The sequence below is a fragment of the Xenopus tropicalis genome, chromosome 2 (assembly GCF_000004195.4).
Source record: "Xenopus tropicalis strain Nigerian chromosome 2, UCB_Xtro_10.0, whole genome shotgun sequence".
NCBI lineage: Eukaryota > Metazoa > Chordata > Amphibia > Anura > Pipidae > Xenopus > Xenopus tropicalis.
Genome location: NC_030678.2, coordinates 133,605,033 through 133,625,197, shown reverse-complemented (window position 1 = coordinate 133,625,197; position 20,165 = coordinate 133,605,033). Strand labels below are relative to the sequence as shown.

General features: G+C 38.8%; 1 protein-coding gene across 1 annotated transcript; it reads right to left on the bottom strand.

Annotated features, from left to right (window-relative positions):
* Positions 1 to 8,393: 8,393 nt before the first annotated feature.
* Positions 8,394 to 18,600, bottom strand: serp2 (stress-associated endoplasmic reticulum protein family member 2). The gene is given in 3 exon segments (NM_001171602.1): positions 8,394 to 11,605; positions 15,069 to 15,141; positions 18,291 to 18,600. Coding segments are annotated over 3 exon segments (198 nt in total). The 5' UTR covers positions 18,375 to 18,600; the 3' UTR covers positions 8,394 to 11,564.
* Positions 18,601 to 20,165: the final 1,565 nt, after the last annotated feature.

The following is a 20,165-nucleotide window of genomic DNA, read 5'->3' as shown; positions in this document are numbered from 1 at the left end:
CAATTTCTGGGCCCACTTGTCGATAAAGGCTTATTTATGAAGCTGAAGTACTAAGGGCTAAAATGGATTTAGAAATAAGTGCACATTGATGACATTTAAAAAGGTACTTGTGTCCATATGGCCTGCTCTGATGGGTTATGCACTTGTACACAGGCTGACAACCTGGACCTGGTGCTTATTCAGGGTTCCTTTGAGTTCAATTGCATAAGGAAAACTGTGTGCCTTGTAGCTGGGCCAAGTAGTATTAGTGCCTAAGACAAATGCTACTTTACTTTAAATTGGCCACCCTCTTACCACTGAAATCAATTGCTCTGCACACGGCTCGTTCCCACCTGTCCGTGTCACACAGTCCCATTCAGCTTGTGCCCCCCCCAACTGTGTCTGAGGCATGTTCATTGCATGCCTCTAGTTCCAGCCATGGCGTGCTGCGGCTTACATTTGATACACCAAAACGGGTGCTTATTTGCAAGTGCTTGGTGCAAGTTGCAGTTGAGACAACTTAGCAGGTGCTTGCAATTATGCTGGAATTTTGGGGAAAAACAATGGATTGTGGGTAAAAAATAAGACAATTTTCATCCAAATTTTGCACTTTTCACTGCATTTGTCAATAAGGCTAATAGTTTTCAGATCTTGCTTTGATATTATTAGTGATGAGTTGAAGCCCATCAAGTTCAACCCTAGAGGCACCTGCCTACCATCAATGAAATCCAGAGTGCAAAAAGTCTGTAACAATTCAATGACCTATTTCAGTGGCCTGGGAAGTCTACCCGAAGTTCACTTACAGGTGTTGCAGGTCTCTGCACTCTCTCCAGCTCATTAATATCCTTCTTAAGGACTGGAACCCAAAACTGTACTGCATACTCAAGGTGAGGCAGACACACACACAACTTCATTTGCTTTAGTAGCCACTGAATGACATTTCCTAGAATTAGACAACTTGTTATCTCCAAAAATCCCCAGATCCTTCTCAATTTAGGATTACCCCAACACACTACCATTTAGTATATTAGTGAGGGGAAGTTAGCTCCTGGTACTATATGCCTTCATACCTCCCAACATTCAAAAAATTCAAAGTGGGATAAAAATAAATGCCACGCCCATTTTTGTGACTACACCCTCTAAATACCACTCATATTTGACACAATTTGGCAGGGCATGTAAAGTTTGAACACATTTATGGGAGTTTTGGGGCCTTGTTTTATGTGTTATTACAATTTTGCTAATGAAAGAAGCTTATTTAGCTAATTAGTTACAATTGTATCTCTGTGCAGGTGTTGAGTATTCTGGGCTTTCTCCAAAAGCCTGCTTATCTAATTAAGTTTGAGAAACTTTGTATCTTTTTTGGCATTCAGTGCAGGAGATCAAAGGGAATCCAGGACTGCGGGCTGAGCTGTTTAAATTGGGACAGTCCATTGAGAATTGGGACAGTTGGGAGGTATGTGCCTTTATATCTATCCAGGATTTGCCCAGTTTACACTATGCATAGTTCCTAGCATGTACCAGCTGGGGTATTCAGTGACTGTGAGATTATGATTATTATTGAAGTGATTATTTGATTTCTTTCCATTAAAAGGCAACATTACACAAAACAGTAAAACATTACACAAGCATATTGCTGTCTTACATCTGGCAAAAGTGTAAATCCATGGATTGGATGTCTGTGTATATTTGCTCTATTTTAGTCAAAATGGTATATTATGTACTGCTGTAGCATGATATAATTATTCTGCCCATGATAAAATACTTATTTGGAGCCAACCATCGCTCTGGACACACAGGTTTTTAAAACTGTACGCTAAGGGGCTGATTTATCAGTGTTCTAGTTTGAATTTTTGCACGATTCAACTTTCCTTCTGCTAAAACTGACAAATTTGAATGAGGGTCTCCAAAACATGAATATTTGATATTTATTAAATGCAAAAAACTCTAAAATCTTTGGTGTTGTTTTTTTGCAAAATGTAAGCAATTTATTTAAAGTTTTCAAAATTTTTTAAGAGTTTGTATTATTTTTTCATTTTAGAGTTTATTTGAATTAAAAAAAACTATTTTTGAAAAGTTCACATTTTGTTTTTGATAAATAGGCCTCCCCACATAATTTAACTAAATGCAATATAACAGAATATTTGGCCTATTTTGTCATTCATTCCACACATTCCATAGAGTGCCAACTAAAAAGGGTCAGAGAGCTGAATATGCCATGCTGTGCCAGTTTGGAGTGACGCATACCTCCCATCATTTCAGGTTTGAAACATGAAACAATTCAGGCCATGCCTTGCTTTAGCATGTTACAACTAAACATGCCTTTGATCCATCTGAAACCCCATTTTTAGTAAGCCCCGCCACTTCTGGGCCCATGAATCATAACTGCTCCCTGAAATTTGGCACCGCTGGATAGTATGGTGCTGTTTCTTTTGCATATTATTGAAGCCCTTTGAACAAAATGCAATTTATGGAAAATTGGGAATGGCTTGCTAACATGGGTGTATTGATTAAATCCATCTTCTGGTCTTTAGACTATGCAATTTTATCAGATAAAAAGTTGCACAGGCAAACTGCACCTTCCTCTGCCATGATTGGTGGGACTGTCTTTCCACCTTCCAGTATTGCCACTTGCACTCTGTGTAGCTGTCATAACCTAATGCATGTATTGGCAGGGCCAGACTGGGCCTTGGGGGACCCGATACTTGTCGGTGCTCCCCCGGCCGTCAGTGTCCCTCCCCTGACGCATTTCACTTACTCAGGGGAGGACGCTGGGTGGTTGGCCCCTGTCGGGGGGTGAAGGGGACGCAGTTGGCAGGGGCACCCTAGGGGGTGTGGAGTCCCTGGGGCGGCAGCTCCGGTGGGCCCTGCAAGCCCCAGTCCAACCCTGTGAATTAGTATATCATGTTGCATAGTGACAGTAAATGCTTAAATAAAATTCAGTTTATTAAATATTTTCCTGACTGCCAGGAAATTGTTTAAGGGGCAGTTTCATTTTTGTTGGTACAAGCAAAATTAAAACAAGTCTACTGGGAAGCCTCTCTGTAAACCAACCTTCCTTTCCGTGTATGCAGCCTGTTACCAGGGAATATAGATTATATGGAAAACTACACAAATCAAGTGGTAATATACATGGGGGTCAGGTGGTCCCTGGCCTGTAGAGGTTAACATTTAATTGGGTAGATTACAAGCACAAATATGAGGGTAAAATGCAGCTAAACACAAGGGTTTGGACATTGACCATAAAGGGGTGTCTAAATCTGACAGTCATCTGTATATAAAGATGTTAAAATTAATGGACGAGGTATCCCAAAAAAAAAAGGAATGTTCAGGGAGAACAACAGTGGGTGAGTACAGAACCCAGAGGCACCCCACACTTAGCTAAGCCAGAGAAGAGGAGATTGCTAAACAGACAAGGATCAGTAAGAAATGTAAGAGAACCACAATGTGTGTTGATTACTGATACCAAGTGCGTGGAAAATTTGCTTTAGAATGGAATGGCCAGAGTATCAAATTAAGGCAAAATTGAGGCATGACATAAGAAGTTTATATCTAACAATGTTTTCTGTGGTACAAGAGTGCAGGTATTGTAGGTAGGATTGCAGAGGGGCATGGGTACAGTAGCATTACTACAATACAGCAGACCCCATGGCTACAGGAGTGCCCTGGACCATGGCATTTGCTGATTTTGTAGTCCCCATCACTGATGTGATATAGTTTTCCCAGCATTCGAGAGGCATTCTGTTAATTCCTAGCCGTGAACACTGCAGGGGGCCAGTTAATCTCAGTACTGATACCATTTATTACATAAAGGTCACAGCAGTCAGACAGGTGGGGGACCACAGGAAGGGGGGACACATGTCGGATGTGACTTGCGGGCCGACAGTTGGCCAGCACTGTTTTGCGTCCTTTAAAGAATGTCTGCAGTAGACAGATCTTTTTTTATTGTTACTGTGAAAAACATATTAAAGCAGTGGTGGTGGAGGATATCTAGGGTTGCCACCTTTTTGTGGGCCCTTTACCAGCCCATGAAATGGGTAAAGGACAGGACCAAAAGGGGTGGGCCTATGATGCATTTGGGCGCAGAGCTGCTACACCATCGGGTAAAGGAGAGGGAGAATTAGTTAGAAGGGAGTGTGAAAGAGTATATTAGACAGAAGACCCCAGGCACTATTGTGGATAACAGCTGCCATCTCTATGGCACCACTGGAGCACAGAGGGAAGCTGAAACCCAGTACCTTATGAAGAGTTAATGATGTCAGCAGTTATACTAGGTAAGCACACACCTTGCCAGTACAGTTTTATGTGCTTGTCTCTGGGCTTTGTGGTTCCTAGTTATGTTTCATGGATGACTAGTGTGTAATTAAGCACGTTTCTAAGCTGTTTTTAAGCGGAGTGTCACAGGCAGACATAAAGTACCTGCTCTTTTCAGTGAGAACAATGAGTAAATTACCGCTGTGGCAGTTAATAGGTAAGAGGCATACACAGGTATCATAGAATAGGAATTTCCATATAACATTGCAGCTGCCATTGCTTTAGCTTGAATCACTGTGATCTCTCGCTGATATGGCTGTGCTTGCAATTTAGTTAAACATTAGTTAAAGCCAAATAAGCCTTATAATTAAGTCCTGTACCGAAAAGAAAGGATGTATGCTTTTATTAATGGAGTAGCACTGGGGTGAGGGGTGGGGGGCAGAGCGCTAGCTATCTGCCAAGGCACACACATTTTTTTAGCTCAGAGATGGGGATGTTGCACTTTAGATTTGTTGCTTAGGCTTACTCTTTATACAACGGGTTTTATTAACTACTGCTATAAAGGAAGCATCATCATACTGCACTGGGTTAGTAATAAGGTTTCCCATTACATAATGACCTCAAGGAGACATTTACAACATATTCTGGCTGTTAAGACTAAACACAGACCATCAAAATCATTCGCTGCTTATGCTGTCATCAGTCCACTTTATTTACTGTTACTTTATTAAAGGGAATGTTCACTTTAAGACAGTAGTCTGAATTTGAGGAGCCCCTGTCAGATAAAACATTTTTGTTCATCTTTATTATTTAAAATGTTTAGTTTTGAAGCTATAGACCAGGATCAGCACTGCTAAAAACTCTCTCTCCTCTGCTCTCTCTTTGAAAGGGATCACCAACACCAACTTGTGCACTAACAGGAAGTTAACACTGAACTGGATAATGTTCATTCCATCCCTCTCCTGCTTCATTTGCATTTCATTGATCTGATTGGCTGAATTTTGCCAGTTTGAGAAATCCCTTAAAGAGAGGGCAGAGAGCAGATCAGTGAGAATCCTGGTCTGTAGCTTCAAAACGAAACATTTTAAACAGTAAAGATAATTTACAAAAATATTTTTTTCTGACACTGATATTAAGCTATGTGAAATCCTTCCCACACCCATTTTAACAACCCTACCGAGTTTAAATCAAAGCTTTTTGGATATGAAGATTCCTCAAAGAAAAAAGGTTTGTAAAAATTAAAGACAACAATATTCAAGGCATAATGTTTGTTCAGTATTAATGTGACTCTGATATGTTCATAAAACCAATATCATTGTGTTAGTATTACATGGGAAGACTGGGGGATGGCCCCATCTCTCTAAAAGAGATACAGGTGTCCAAGGCTGCTTGATATCATCCCTGCTCCCGACCAGCTCCCCAATGGCGACCACTACTGTTCACCAACATCCCACTGCCTTCTTGTACAGGGCCGGATTTGTTTTCTGGGCGCCCCTAGGCCCCCCCCAATGCGTATGCGCGAACAACCGCTCGTCCCCCCTACCCCGCCCCCCCTGCGCGCCCCGTGAGCGCGCATGTGCATACATTTAAAGCCCCATACGGAGCAGTGGGTAGAAGTTCCCACTGCTCCGTATTGAAAAAAACTTAAAAAATTCCGTTGCGGTGGGGCGGCATGCCGCCCCTACATTTCTGCCGCCCTAGGCCCGGGCCTTTGTGGCCTCTCCACAAATCCGGGCCTGTTCTTTTATGTCGCTGCATGCTAGCTGCCAGCCCTCACCTTGTTGTGCCATCACCCACCCACTCGCGGCCAGTCCCTCCATCCTCAACCAATACTCCAATGTGGCTTAGTTCCATGGGAGTGGGATGCCAGTAATAGCACACAAGCTGGGCTGAAAGCAGTACTATATGTTAATTGGCTGAAGTGAAAAAATTATTGGAGGGGTTCAATGTGCACAGGAGCCCCTACCTGGTCCTCCCTCCACCTGCCCGCTTATGTCCCCTGCTAGGGAGGGGGGATTTCTACCGACTAAAGAGGAAGTAGACCCCATGGTCTGGGCCTCCCTGTCCCCCTCACGACTGCTGGGTCTGTTTCCTCTGTAGTTACGCCACTGTACACCGGCCTGGCACAATAGTTTTATATTTCAGATGATACATGCTGTTTATGAAACAAAGATGTTTGCACCAGTACAATTACCCATAGCACCAAACAGCTCATTGTTTTAAATTTCTAACTGGTAGCAGACTGAATAAAACAACAATGTAATAAAAAAATAAGTAAATCAGCCCTCTAGTCTGAAGCAAAGAATTTTTAACTATGAAGCTCTGTTTGTAAATGACAAACCAAGAGACTCATAGTAACTACATACATTTGGATTGCTTCAGTGGTAAAAAATAATGAACTAATTTTACATTTTAGTTTGGACATTCCTGATATGTACGAATGAATTTCTCAAGAGCTTGACCCAATTTTGGTTTTAGGCAATTAAACATGACAGTAGATATTATGGACCAATGTGTACAGATGGGGGCAGGGTTGCCGGGGCCAATGTTGGGGTGACGCAATGGGGTCAAAGGGCCTGGAACTAGGGGTAGGTGACAGAAGAGGCACCTGCCTGGCGCCCCTCCCCCCCAATGTTGTGCCCTAGGCTGTTACTTATGTAATGCTCTGTGAAATGTTAAGAAACCTGCTTTTTAAATAAAACAAATAGAATTTAATTTAATGCTACTCTGGCCATCATTGTTATTTGAGTGAATACCCAGTGCTGTTAAAGGCTGAATATGCTGGCTTGGATAATACATTTTTTCCTAGAGTTTGTTCATTGCTCCAAATTTTTTTGCATTATAGATATTTCAAGAACAGATCCACCTATTGGCCAAATTATATGATCAGCCTCAGAATGTGTTGAATTAGCTACAAAGTCCCGGAAGTTCCCTAAAATAGTAATGTTTGCTACAGGTCTAGTCATCTGTACTATCCATATACTATACTATCAGCAGGTAGCATTTACTGGTCACCTGTTTAAAAGCAAACATCTGGTTGGTTGGTATGGGTTACTGCTCCTGGGCAAAACATGTGCCTTATACTAAATATGGGTTAATATCATTAGCAGGCAAATGGATGCCCATAACTGTATACCCACACAAATTAAATCTGCTCTGAGAAAGCATGCATCACTTCAGTCTTAATTGTTTGTGATGCTGCTTTGAAGAAGCTACTGTTATCTTTTGTCCTGAATGAGCACTCTGCTCAATGAAGTGTATTGATATGCAGGTTGTACCACAACCCCAAGACCAACAGGTTTATTCTTAGGTTAGGGTTTACATTTGTGCGATCATTGTGGTTCTGGTTGGGTGCGGATCAGACTGTGGAAGAATACTCTTTCTCAAGTTTCCTCTTACATTCGAAAAAACACAGGCAGGGTAATTGGCTCCTTATAAAATTGGCGCTACTATAAGCTCCACTGGAGTAAAGCACTGCGGAAATGTGTTAACACTATATAAATACCAGGAAATACAAAACAATTTAAAAAATGAAGAAAATAAACAGCAACCTGAGTACCAGGGAACACATTCTACCCTGAAATAAAAGAAATGGAGTAGACATTTTTAAACTTTGAGAAAATCTCGGTTTCTCCAGAATGATATACTGCATTTTCTTCTATTCGTGTTAATGTTTGTTTTCTTAACTAAAAATGCTTTTATTTATGCTTGGGAACCATATCTAGCATTGCTTCGTTTTCAAGCACAAAGGTTTGTAATGAAGAAACTAGACAGAATAAAGGGTACCAGGAAGTACATCCCACCATGCAAGTAGATATAGATTATTACTTTTTCATGAAAGAAAATCCCCTTTAGCCAGTACTGCATAAGTTTACTATACAATACCAGGCAGTTTCCTAGATCAAATAAAACACATTCATGTTGCTTTTTTCAAACCTGATGACAGAAGAGTGAGAGTAGGGTGATCAGATCACTTGAAAATTCAGGGACACGTCTAAAAAAATCCAGCCAGCAGGGCTGAACTGATTGTAGTTTATTTGAATAATGCAATTTGCATTTATTAGACGTGTCCCTGAATTTTTAAGTGATCTGGTCACCCTAGAATAAGGCTTTTACACAGGTAACACACGCTTTTATTAAAATAAAAAAACTATATGAAATAAATAGGCAAAAAAATTAGTTAATTATTAAAATGAATAAGCACATTACAACATAAACATGAATCACCCAGTGCATATGTATCTTATCTTCCAAACAACACCCATATTTAAAAAATACATTAAATAAAAATGATAAATAAAGCTGTTACAGCCAAAAGTCTATATTAAATAAAGCAGTCCCCTCCTGGAGCAGCAGTTTAGTTGTTATGCACCAAAATGTGATGTCAGAGTCTATTCATCCAAGTAAACTCTTTAGGCACAGTATCATTAGATATCCTATAGATGTCCTTTGCCTCACCATTTTTTCCATTGTGATAGATAAGGCCTGGTAGAATAAAAAGAATAAAAGTTTCATCCTAGTGTAAAACCCATCTTTATTTAGCAGTCAATGATAAAAATGCACATACATTAAGACACAAAAATCTCCCATGAATATGGTTTCCAGACTCACAACCCCCAGAGTAGGCTATGTGTCAATGCCCTGTTCTGCAATTGGCCAGCTTTTATCCTCTCCTTGATGTGGGATCTTCTGCATTCTACAATGTACAAGACTTTTCTGATGCATGTTGACCTTTGTATACCTGGCAGCAACTTCCTGTCTGTCGCAGCAACTTCCTATCTGTCGCTTACATGTGTCAACCACCACATATCCCAAGCACTGCTATTATCAAATAGCTTCTTCATAAACCTGTTGTACCATTTCAGCTTACTCATATTTGTCAGTAATAAAAAAAGACCTTTATACAGTTTATCATCTAAAATGCTGCAACCTGCTTTATTTTCTTTGGGAAATAAAAACCATTATTGGTTAAAAAACCCTAGGATATTTTAACTGTAAGAACCATATCATAAGAGGGCTTAAACTTGGCCAGTCTCTCATTTTAACAGTTACAGATGTATAATGTGTGATTATGTTTTACCCTTTTTGTACCCTGCAGGTTAAACAAAAAGGCCCTCTGGTCTGCTTTTCTTACAATGAAGACCGACAGCCAATGCTAAGCGAGTAAACATTTCGAAAAAAAACACACCTCCCTTCCATTGGTTGCCACTCAAGACTAAGTGGAAAAAGCTGAACATTTTGTTCCCATAAGAAAAGTTCCTCACAAGCAGGTTAAATCAGGACTCTGTGTTTTAAATGGCTTAAACTAAGTGTCTTTTTGACTTTATCGTTTAGCCCCAGTAAACAACAAGATCTTAAGCACCCGGATATATTATCAACAGAGGAGCAATTCATACAGGTTTAAAGCATAATTTGCTCTCTCAGGCAGAAACTATAAGTAGAAGGATGAAAAAAGGATGAGATAGAAAATAGCTTGAAAGGGTAAACGCAATAACTGGAATAATTGCATCAGAAAATGGATTTAGTACCAAAACAGACCCCAACCTGAATTTTCCCCCATACATGCCCACATCTTAAGATTACCTTAACACACAATGAGATAAATAAGAGGAGCTAAAGTGATCTGCCAATATTAAAAAACCTATAACCTGGTCTCTTGGAATTTGCTGTTTAAATAAGCTTCTTCTATTTACTTGTGACTATCTGGACCAATATATGTGTTATAATTACCTTAATAAGTGCTAATGGTCCACAGGATTACTGTTATACTCCCTTTGAGTTTTAGATGGCTAATTAGAGGAGACAGCATGAATTTTCACTATGCAATATTGCCAAACTTCCTTGGAACTTTTGGCTAAACTAAGGAGTGCCCTCTCAATTACAAATTGTTGAGAAAAGGTTTGTGGGCCTGGCTTATCCCACAGCCAATCTTCTTATTCAGGTCTGGAACCTGCAGAAAAACCCAGAGGTCACAGAGATTAGATCATTATCGCCAGTTATTTAAGTCATCTACATGATCTAGTGTCTTTGGTGTCACTATAGAAGATGGCCTGGCAGCTGAAGGGATAACTTCCCTTTTCACAGTATAAAGTTTATGCTTTGCTTTTAGTTGTGTGTTACCTCACAATTTGCAGGTCTATCCACGAGTATTGACTGCAGTACTAATATCCACAGCATTGTAGCTTTAGCCTCTGTTATAGTTTCCAAGAGCAGCCTACGTTATGGTTCCTGCTCAGTCTTGACTTATCATGTCAGGGTTAAATGGCTTATTGCCAAGTCTGGCCATCATATTGATTTTACATTCCAGATAACTGGTTGACTTTAGCAACTTCCTCAAGTGTTCCTTTTGCCTTTGTTTAGTTTTTCCACTGAGCACCTTGAGTAACAAAATCATAAAGAGAGTATTCTCCTTGAAATCTGCATTTAAGTAAAAATTAAGATCTTTGTAGCACTGTACACCAAACTTCTAATTTCTCATGATTTTGCCCCCCCAAGCCATGGCACAATAAGTCAACATTTGAATAGAGTATAATATATTATAACCAATTTAGGGGTTACATCCAAACCAAAATCACTGGGATGTGAAGTTGGATCTCTCATTATACATGCCAGTTGATAAAATAGGTACAGAATTGCACCCATTAAATAGAAATTTACATAAGCGTATGCACCTATATGCTTTTTTCTGATTTGCAATTTGCACCTGCTTTGATGCATAAGGAACAAGGAAGCCCTGCACTTTACAAGAAATGAGTGGTGGTTATATCACATATTGAAGCAACAGATAGACAGACTAGAAGAAAAGAAAAAAGAACATTTTTTAAAAAGTGAGTAACAGAAAAGAAATGCATCAGACCAACATTTTTGCCTGTTGTAGGACAGTAGCAGGATAAAAGTGCCTAATAGAATAACAGTGCACCAATGCATGGGCTACTGTTGGGATTGCAAGTCTTGAATATGACATTTTGATGGGAGATTTTCATAGTGTTTTTAATGTATGTGCATTTTTATCATTGATTACTATTTAAATAAGGGTTTTTTAAAGTTATTTTTAAGGGGCTACTCTTGCCCATAATATACGGAGACGCAGCCTTTGCAGAAAAACCAAGTTTATAAAAACCAAGAACTTCTATAATCCATCATCTAACAATATTCGAAGTGGAATTGCTACAACTCCTTTGGGATATTGAAGAGTCTGTATCCCTTCAGGGGGATATTGGTATGATGACTGGTTAAAAAAAAAAGGGTTTTCAAAAGAATCTCTGTATAGATAGATGCAGTTCCACAGTTTTGCTCTTAGATAAGGCCAAATGTCCAACATCATTATCTTCTTACATCCCCATTCTGATGCTCTGGATTATTTGAAAAATTGCTAGAACAAAACAAAAGAGATCTGCCAGTCAGTATTTTTATCACTCAGGCGCTTAAAACAACAAAAAATACTTAAATACAATTGCCATGTTTACCCTGTGTCGCACAAAATAAATACATTCTGAGCAGGAGGGGGTGGGTGGTAATATTTGCTTGGGGAAGGAAAGGAGCTTGCCGTTTGGACATGAATGATATACAACATTTCTACTGGCCATCAAAGAATTTATACAGTATTGTCCAAAAATATTTTATATAGATGACTTTTTTTTGTAGTGAGCTTTACATTAGGGTTCTTACCCTATGTTTTAAAATGCACATTTTACCATATATTAATGTATGTTTATGAATGTGAAACATACGTGGTTATAGAACTAAGAATCATAGCGATACAGATATATTACTCAACATTATTTACTATGTTTTAATGCAACACTGGCAAAATGTGGCTGTAGTTTAGGAATTTCATAAGGGAGCAAGCAACTATTTTAATCAATTTTCTTTTGTCTGCATGAAAGCAGCTTGGAAGAGAGCAGGGCTAGAAACAAACTCTAACCATTCAGAACATTAAAATTATATTGCGCCTATTGTGCCTTCCACTGTAGGTCAACCTTTATGCTTTTGCACATTTGTATGCAATACACAAAAAAACCCCAACGGTCTGTCAGTTTGGTTAAAAATAACTTTTTTTCATACTATCACCGTACTAGAAACGTCTTATCAGTTTTGGTCTGTGCTAAAAGTTCATACAATCAATGAAAAAATAGTTATTTAGCTTGATTCATGAAAAAGAAATTCAAATACCATCAAGTGAAAGAGTTCTGATTAGTGGAAAATTCACCACTGTTATTATGTAGTTTTGTTTAGAGCCCAAGACTAAAGTTATAGCCAATGTAGATGTTTTAGTCTATTTTAGGATAATTACAATGCTTGAATCCCTCAGGCCAGTTCAATAATGCCATGTCATTATGCAACAGTGTAGTTTATGTCTCTTAGACTGCTCAGCTTAGCTGAAAATTATAAATAATGGAATAGGTTATTTTATCCAAACTGTTTTGTAAATATCAGTGGGAGGTTGTCTTCAACATAGGGTGGAACATGGATGTCCACCAGCATGACCCTTCCTTGCACATTAATTATGATGCAAGAGGAAAGGTGCCAGTGCACTTAAAGTGCTCTGCAAGCCAGTACTTAATGCCTGCCCAGGTGCCTTGTACTGGCTATGTCACTGAGGGAGCGAGCAGCACAAGGGGCTTTGGGGCTGCTTTCATCAACAGTGGCTGGGAATCTAGTTAAAACAGAAGAGAGAATAGATGGTGCTGTAAAATAATAAAAAATAGCTTTTTTTGTTATAATCTATAACACTATTTTATAACCAAAGTTCACAAATGTTACTGCCTTAACTTGAAAAAATAATGGCAATATTTATTACAAAACATAGATAACTGCATCTGAAAATGATGGTTGTGGTTGATGGTTGTTATTGAAACAATGTTTTCTTGTAATATAAGGTGATATAAAATATATCACATTAGGAAACTAAATAATAAAATGCCAGTGTAGGATTTGTTATTCAGCAAGAGTAGAAGAATAGTCAAGGCTCTGCATACTTCTGCAGGGAATGGTATGTCTGGTTTTCATAAAAGAGTTGTTTACTTTGCCTTACACATTTTTCATATCTCAATCAGTTTGCTAGATAATCCTCTTAAATTCTCCAAATCTGAGATTAATATAAGCAAGGCAATTACAATACATTGTTTAGCCTAGTCTAGACAAAATGGCTATAAATGTCATAGAAAAAGCATCCATGTATCTTGTTCTGAAAAGGTTACGTAAATATGTACTTATAGCAAATATTGTTTCCTCCAGCTTTAAAAGATACCACAAATTTATTGCATTGCAACTAAAAGAGATATATGATCCCAGTGCTAGCATATTTAAAGAACAGCAATAATCCCAAGGCTACACAAAAAAACATAATAAACCCAAACAAGCTTGCTAGTTAGTTTATGATTCTTTGATGTTATCAAAGGGAAAAATGTATAATGTAAAAAATCCTCAGGGTTGGTAGCTCTGATTGAACCATATTTTACCTAGTCTAGGTATGTCAAAACTGGAAGTTCTATGCAGGGAAGAATTTCATCACTGAAGCCTACATTGTACATGTGAATATACATAGGAGATAATTGCTGCTCAATCAGTTGAACAAATTCAGACAAATTGGCAGATCTATCTTGCTAAATAGGTCATTTTGTTTACACTTTCCTGGGCCTATGATATTGTAAAATAGATCAAACCACTAGAAATCCTTCTGCACCTGCAGAGCATTGCTTTGTCTACACCAGAATTTGACTGAAACCCAATTTTTTTTCTATTTGTAGGTTTTTTGTTCAGCTGAAATCTTTGTTTCAGTAAACTGTTTCCAAAAAGGCAACTGGCTCATTTGTTATTCCCATCCTGTTTTAGGGAGACTGGGGCACAAAGATGTAATGCAAAATGCAAACATTTCTCTTAATGGACCTGTATTACTGTAGCAAGGGGTAGCATTTTAAACATTAGTATTCTGACCGTATCAAAACATCCCAATAGTGATTTACCAGATTTAGATTTATGTAAATAAATGGGGATGTTTTGCCATTAAAGGTATTTTAGGCCATGTAAATTGCTGGAGGCCCAAAAACACATACTATTCTTAATGTGTGCTTTGGTTGATATATATTATAAACACATTATTAAATGATCACTAAAAAGATTAGGCTACACATGCTCACCACAATCCTTAAGCACTTGAGATTTGTGCTCCAAAGATACCACAGTAGCTGTTAATCTTCTTTGCTGCTCATTTACAGCACATACTCAAGTCCAGACTCTCTATATACAGGACATATGCAATATGCAAAATTCCACTTTGACATTCATTGCTATATATATATATATATATATATATTATGTCTTGATTAAGGTCCTCTGTGTAGGACCGAAACAACAACTTACACCATTCAATTTCTGCACATAAGTCCCATGAGTGCTCTGTGTTCTACATGCTGATATATATGTGCAGCAATGTTTGTTTATTGCTCACTGCAGAATGACACACAAAAGAGATTAGTGAGATAAGTATTCCTCTTTGTATGTCCCTCAGGCTGTGCATTTCTGTACTCAGTTATCAATTTATTGTGCCCGTTGGAGTGGAGGACAAGTGTGGCTCTTGCCCCATAAGCTCTATGAGTAAAGAAGTAGGTCAGTGATACCGGTAAGTCTGTGGCAAGTTGTTCTTTTCTAAAGAGGAATTGGTATTTTAGAGTTGTCAGTAATATAAATGAAGGCACATCTACAAATGTATTCAATGCATTACATGTGCGTGTCATTACAGCTGTTTCATGCATTAACTGCACATCATTTGAAAAAGGAGACAGAACATATCTTATTGTAATTTTGATTCATCTAAGCTTGTTCTTTGTTCATACCTGATCCACAGACAACAAAAACAAACAGTGCCAGAAGCCAAGGTCCTACAGGATATTTCTCTTCTTGTGGCCTCTAAAATGTGGAAAAAGAAATGTAGTTTGTTATCCATTTGCCATGTAATGTAGTGTGCGGGTATAAAATAAATTCTAAAATTGTAAAAAATCAAATACTATGGGAACAAAAATTTTGGTTGAAAAATATCCAATAAAAACATTGTAACGGTATGATATATAGATAGTATATATAACATTACAGTGCATCAATAAAAGTAATATGCTTTCAGGAATCTGATTTAATTTGCTATATTCTGGGGCTAAATCCCACATTTCCAAAATAACTAACTTGCTAATACAAAGTATAGAAGGACAATCAACACACCAATATTACTGAATAATGGTGAATGTTTCAGCAGGGGTACACAGATTTATACAGTGATTGCTGTTTATCTTTAGAGATCACTTGTATCCCTTCATTAACACTATTCATTGTGTAATTGCATGGCTTGCCTTACTAAATACACAATATACACTTTTGTTGCAGAGCAGATAAGATCTCAGAGTACTTTTTCCTGTCAAGTGAAAATCTTGGTGTCATGTAATGTAGCCTCTGTCCACATTTTTACTTTTTATAACAATACAATTTGTAATAATGTACCTTCCTGGTTGTTTATACAGTTACCGAGTGTCCTCAGTGAGTAGTGAGTGGTGATTCTCATATACGTTGTATATACAGTATATATACATGGTCTGTATGTATATGTTTTTGTATAAGGTGCCACTGGGTAAGCAACAGATACCATTTAGTAGTTAGTGACCTGATAAAGACAAAAACTTTAAATCCCTATACATCCTTCTGGATTATAAATATGCTGATGATAACATCTGCTCTATATAATAATGTAAGTATAACATCACTCATATGCAATTCAATCCCAACAGTGCACATTATCTCATTAGCAGCTAATAAATACCTATATATATATATAGAACAATTGATAACCGTGTGTGACTTGGCTAATGACTTTGAGTTTTGCTTCTGTCTCCCAATCAGGCTACAGTACCTGATGCTGCAAGAAATCTACAGAAACCATTTGTAGAATCTAATTCCCACGTGTCCCAAGAGAATCTGAATAAGCCTCTTTTTTTCCATACAGAAGTGTTTGGAAGCTCAAATGTCCCAAATCACATGTTCTTACATAATAGGACAGCAAAATTAGCTGGCTGTTATTCAGTCTCCAGTGATAAAGGAGACTCAGCACTTCTTCCAGATGTGTGTGCCTAAAGTTATAGCAGCTTGCACTGTTGCATATGGTAGTACACCCACTAAAGGAAGACTATACTCCCAGAATGAATACTTAAACCAACAGATACTTTATATATTATTAAGTGGCCTGTTAAAGAGTTTTAACAAACTGGAATATATATCAGTAAATATTGCGCTTTAACATCTATTCCCTTAAGCCCCTTTATGGGCTGTGTGCTCCCTCAGAGATCACCTGACAGGAAATAATGCAGCTCTAACTGTCAGAGGAAGAAATGTGGCTAATGTGACATAGCATGTATGTGTGCCTTGGTTTGTTTGTGTGTACCGTTAATCATATGATCCCAGGAGGAGGCCCTTAATTCTTAATTTTTTACATATGAGCTGGTTTATACTATGTATTTTAACTGAGACCTACCTCGGATGTATAGATTTCTTTTAACAAACTTTAGTAAAAACTATAGGATCCCAGAGTTTTTGTACCAATTATGGTATCTATCTATCTATCTATCTATCTATCTATCTATCTATCTCCCAAGGGTTGCTTCCCTAAAGCTAGGCACATGCCCTATGTGTGTGCCTATATGGTAATGATGGTCCTATCAATCTATCTATCATCTATCTATCTATATCTATCTATCTATCTATCTATCTATCTCCCAAGGGTTGCTTCCCTAAAGCGTGGCACATGCCCCATGTGTGTGCCTGTATGGTAATGATGGTCCTATCAATCTATCTATCTATCATCTATCTATCTATATCTATATCTATCTATCTATCTATCTCCCAAGGGTTGCTTCCCTAAAGCTAGGCATGTGCCTCATATGTGTGCCTATATGGTAATTATTGCCCTGTGTCTGTCTGTCTATCTATCCCCCTATCATGCCATTAGGAGTGGCTTCAATAATCTCTTGGACACGCATAATATTCAGGGCTATATGTGTGTGTGTACACACATATAGCTCTGAATATTATGCGTGTCCAAGAGACACATAACTGTTTAGTCCAGGATCACCACCCAAGTGCCATATACAAATGTGCCACATGCCATTGGAGTGTGCCTTATTAATAAGAAAGTACAGTGACAGTCATTTGCTTTGCACCATGAGCAAATAAACAGAGCAGGTGTTCAGCAGTATTCACTTTAAGGCACACTACAACAGGGTCAAAGTTACAAAACACCCCAACTTTGGCCCAACTTTCCAATATGGATGGATCGGTGTGAATAGACAAGTCTATCCCCACGAGATTAGCAGAGAAAATAACAGTTCCGTATGCTCTATACCAGCTAGTAAAGGATCTATCTGTAGCCTGTAGGGTGCAACTAAAATACAATGTTGTTGTAGTTGGGAATCTGACAGAGTCAGAGAAAGCACTTGTTTTAAAACACATACTGGATATATACCCACAGGGCTTTATATGTACACTATGTATACCCTGGGATACTGTACACAAACAACAGGCTAGGGCTGTACAACAGGTATGTCCATTCAACAGGTCTCCAACTGTTACTCAGTACTAATAAAGACTGGAGGGCAAGCTCTTGGGCAACCTTGCTGTACCACACTTACTAAATGACAAGTCAGCACAGAAGCACACCCTGTGTAATGTAATTCAAGTCACACACAAAGTCTGTGGCACAATTCCTCATAGCTGGGGCATCCCTGTACAGCACTGGGCACAGCCAGAGCCCTTGCCTACACAGCATCCCGGTACAGACTGAAGGCACAGTGTGGCACAGGCACATAAACCACAGACTTAACAGCTCTACTGCCCAGATCTATTATTCAAAGACAATTCACACTACAGAATGAAAAGACAGGCATTTATAGAGCAGATATCTTCTTCCACCACCCCGGCACATTCTGGTGACTTATGGGAATTGTAGTCCAGCAGTTGGGGTGTCACGCACAGAGGATACAGCAATGGGGGGGAAGACACACCCCCTCTCGCATTCTTACCAAGGTTTTGGCTACGTTGCCTCTTTGGGTGATGTTTTTGCTATGCTTTTCGTTAGCCATCCGAATCCTCTGCTTCGCCACCATGGTGCCAACGGGACTCAGGGAACGGCCGTTTCAGCAGCCCGCTCTGCGCACTCACACAGCGAACCGAAGCTAGCGGCTGGCAGCGTGACGTCAGCAACACCTGCATCTCCGCCCGTACGGGCACAGCGCTCCGGGCTCCTCTTGCTCGCACAGCATCACCCCTACAGCAAGTAAAAATCATGCCATTTTGCAGGGGCTTTGTTATATCAGTATATGAAGAAAACTGCCGCCGACGAAAAAGCAATTGAGACGAAGATGCGCTATTTGTTGGTTGCCATGGCGATGGTCCTTACTCTGAGATGCTCTATAAGTGATAGATACTTGGGGCATTGTAATTGGTTCGCCACTTCCGTGTATGCGGTGAGTGGCTGCTGGATTCGCGCCACAGCTGTTTTTATGTAGTCTTTGCAGACGTCACGCCTTACCTTATTTTCGAGATTTGAAGGTAAAGTAGTGACAGAATAACTAACAATGTGCCAATAAACTTTGTAGTATGAAACGAAGGTAATTCATGGAGCAATATGTCAAACTGTTTTAAATAATTATTCCATGGGGCGAAGGAAAATGGCCAAGACGTTGGCCATGGAAGATAATAATTATAGAGTTTCCAAATCTTTAGGAATACAATACACTGTATTTGCCAACATAATGCTGCTGTTGCTGAAGGGATGTTTAAAAAATTCCAGGGCTAGACAATTTTTGTTAGAGTGGGTCAAGATCCCTTATGGGTACAATAAAATTCACTCTTACAACATTGAATGGGTAGTTCACCTTTAAGTACACCTGTAGTATGTTATAGAATATCTAGTTCCAAGCTACTTTTTAATTGGTCTTAATGTTTCATTTGTAATAGTTGTAGATGATTTCCTGCCTTCTTCTGTCTCTTTCCACATTTTTATTGCTATTGTTGCTTTTTATTACTTATTTAGGGCTCTCCAATTTATATTCCAGTATTTCATTCAAACCTCTGCCTGCCTCAGCAAACAGACAGTTCCTTAAATTCCAAAGAGAGCTGCTAAAAAGAAGCAAAATAATTAAAAAAAACCTCAAATGAAGACCAATTGCAAATTGAATATCAGTTAAAGTTAAATTAAAGGTGAACAACCCCTTTAATAGTAAAAATAGCTGATTCCTTAATATGGGTTCAAGTAGGGTACATAATGCAGAACTATGTTTTCTGTTATAAAACTATACTCTTCAAGCCACACAATCAAAGCCAGGCCAAGTGCTACTTGTGTGCAAGGTTCACCTATAGCTCAAAGGCAGCGGAAGTAGATAGGAACCATAATGAAAAATGCACCCAAGGCACAGTCCCACACTGCCTACCACTAGTTTTAGTTCTGCACATGGTTCTTTCTCATGCATGTACACACATAAACATGCATACTAGTTTCCTTCATTTTTAAGGTGAATTGTCAGCCTGTTAAACAATTCCAGATTTTGTTATGTTATGATAGTCAGACAAATTAAACTTTACTTACTCTATGTAAATGTTATACATTTTTTTCCTTCAATCTTGGAATTCACAATCACAGCAAGCAGGCACCATTTTGTAAACACTGTTATTAAGGCAAGCTTTCCATCAGTGATCCCCAACCAGTGGCTCAGGGGCAACATGTTGCTCACCAACCCCTTGGATGTTGCTCTCGGTGCCCCCAAACCAGGTAGTTATTTTTGAATTCCTGACTTGGTGGCAAGTTTTGGTTGAATAAAAACAAGATTTACTACCAAATAAAGCCCCTGTAAGCTGATAGTGTGCATAGAGGCCCCTAATAGCCAATTTTAGCCCTT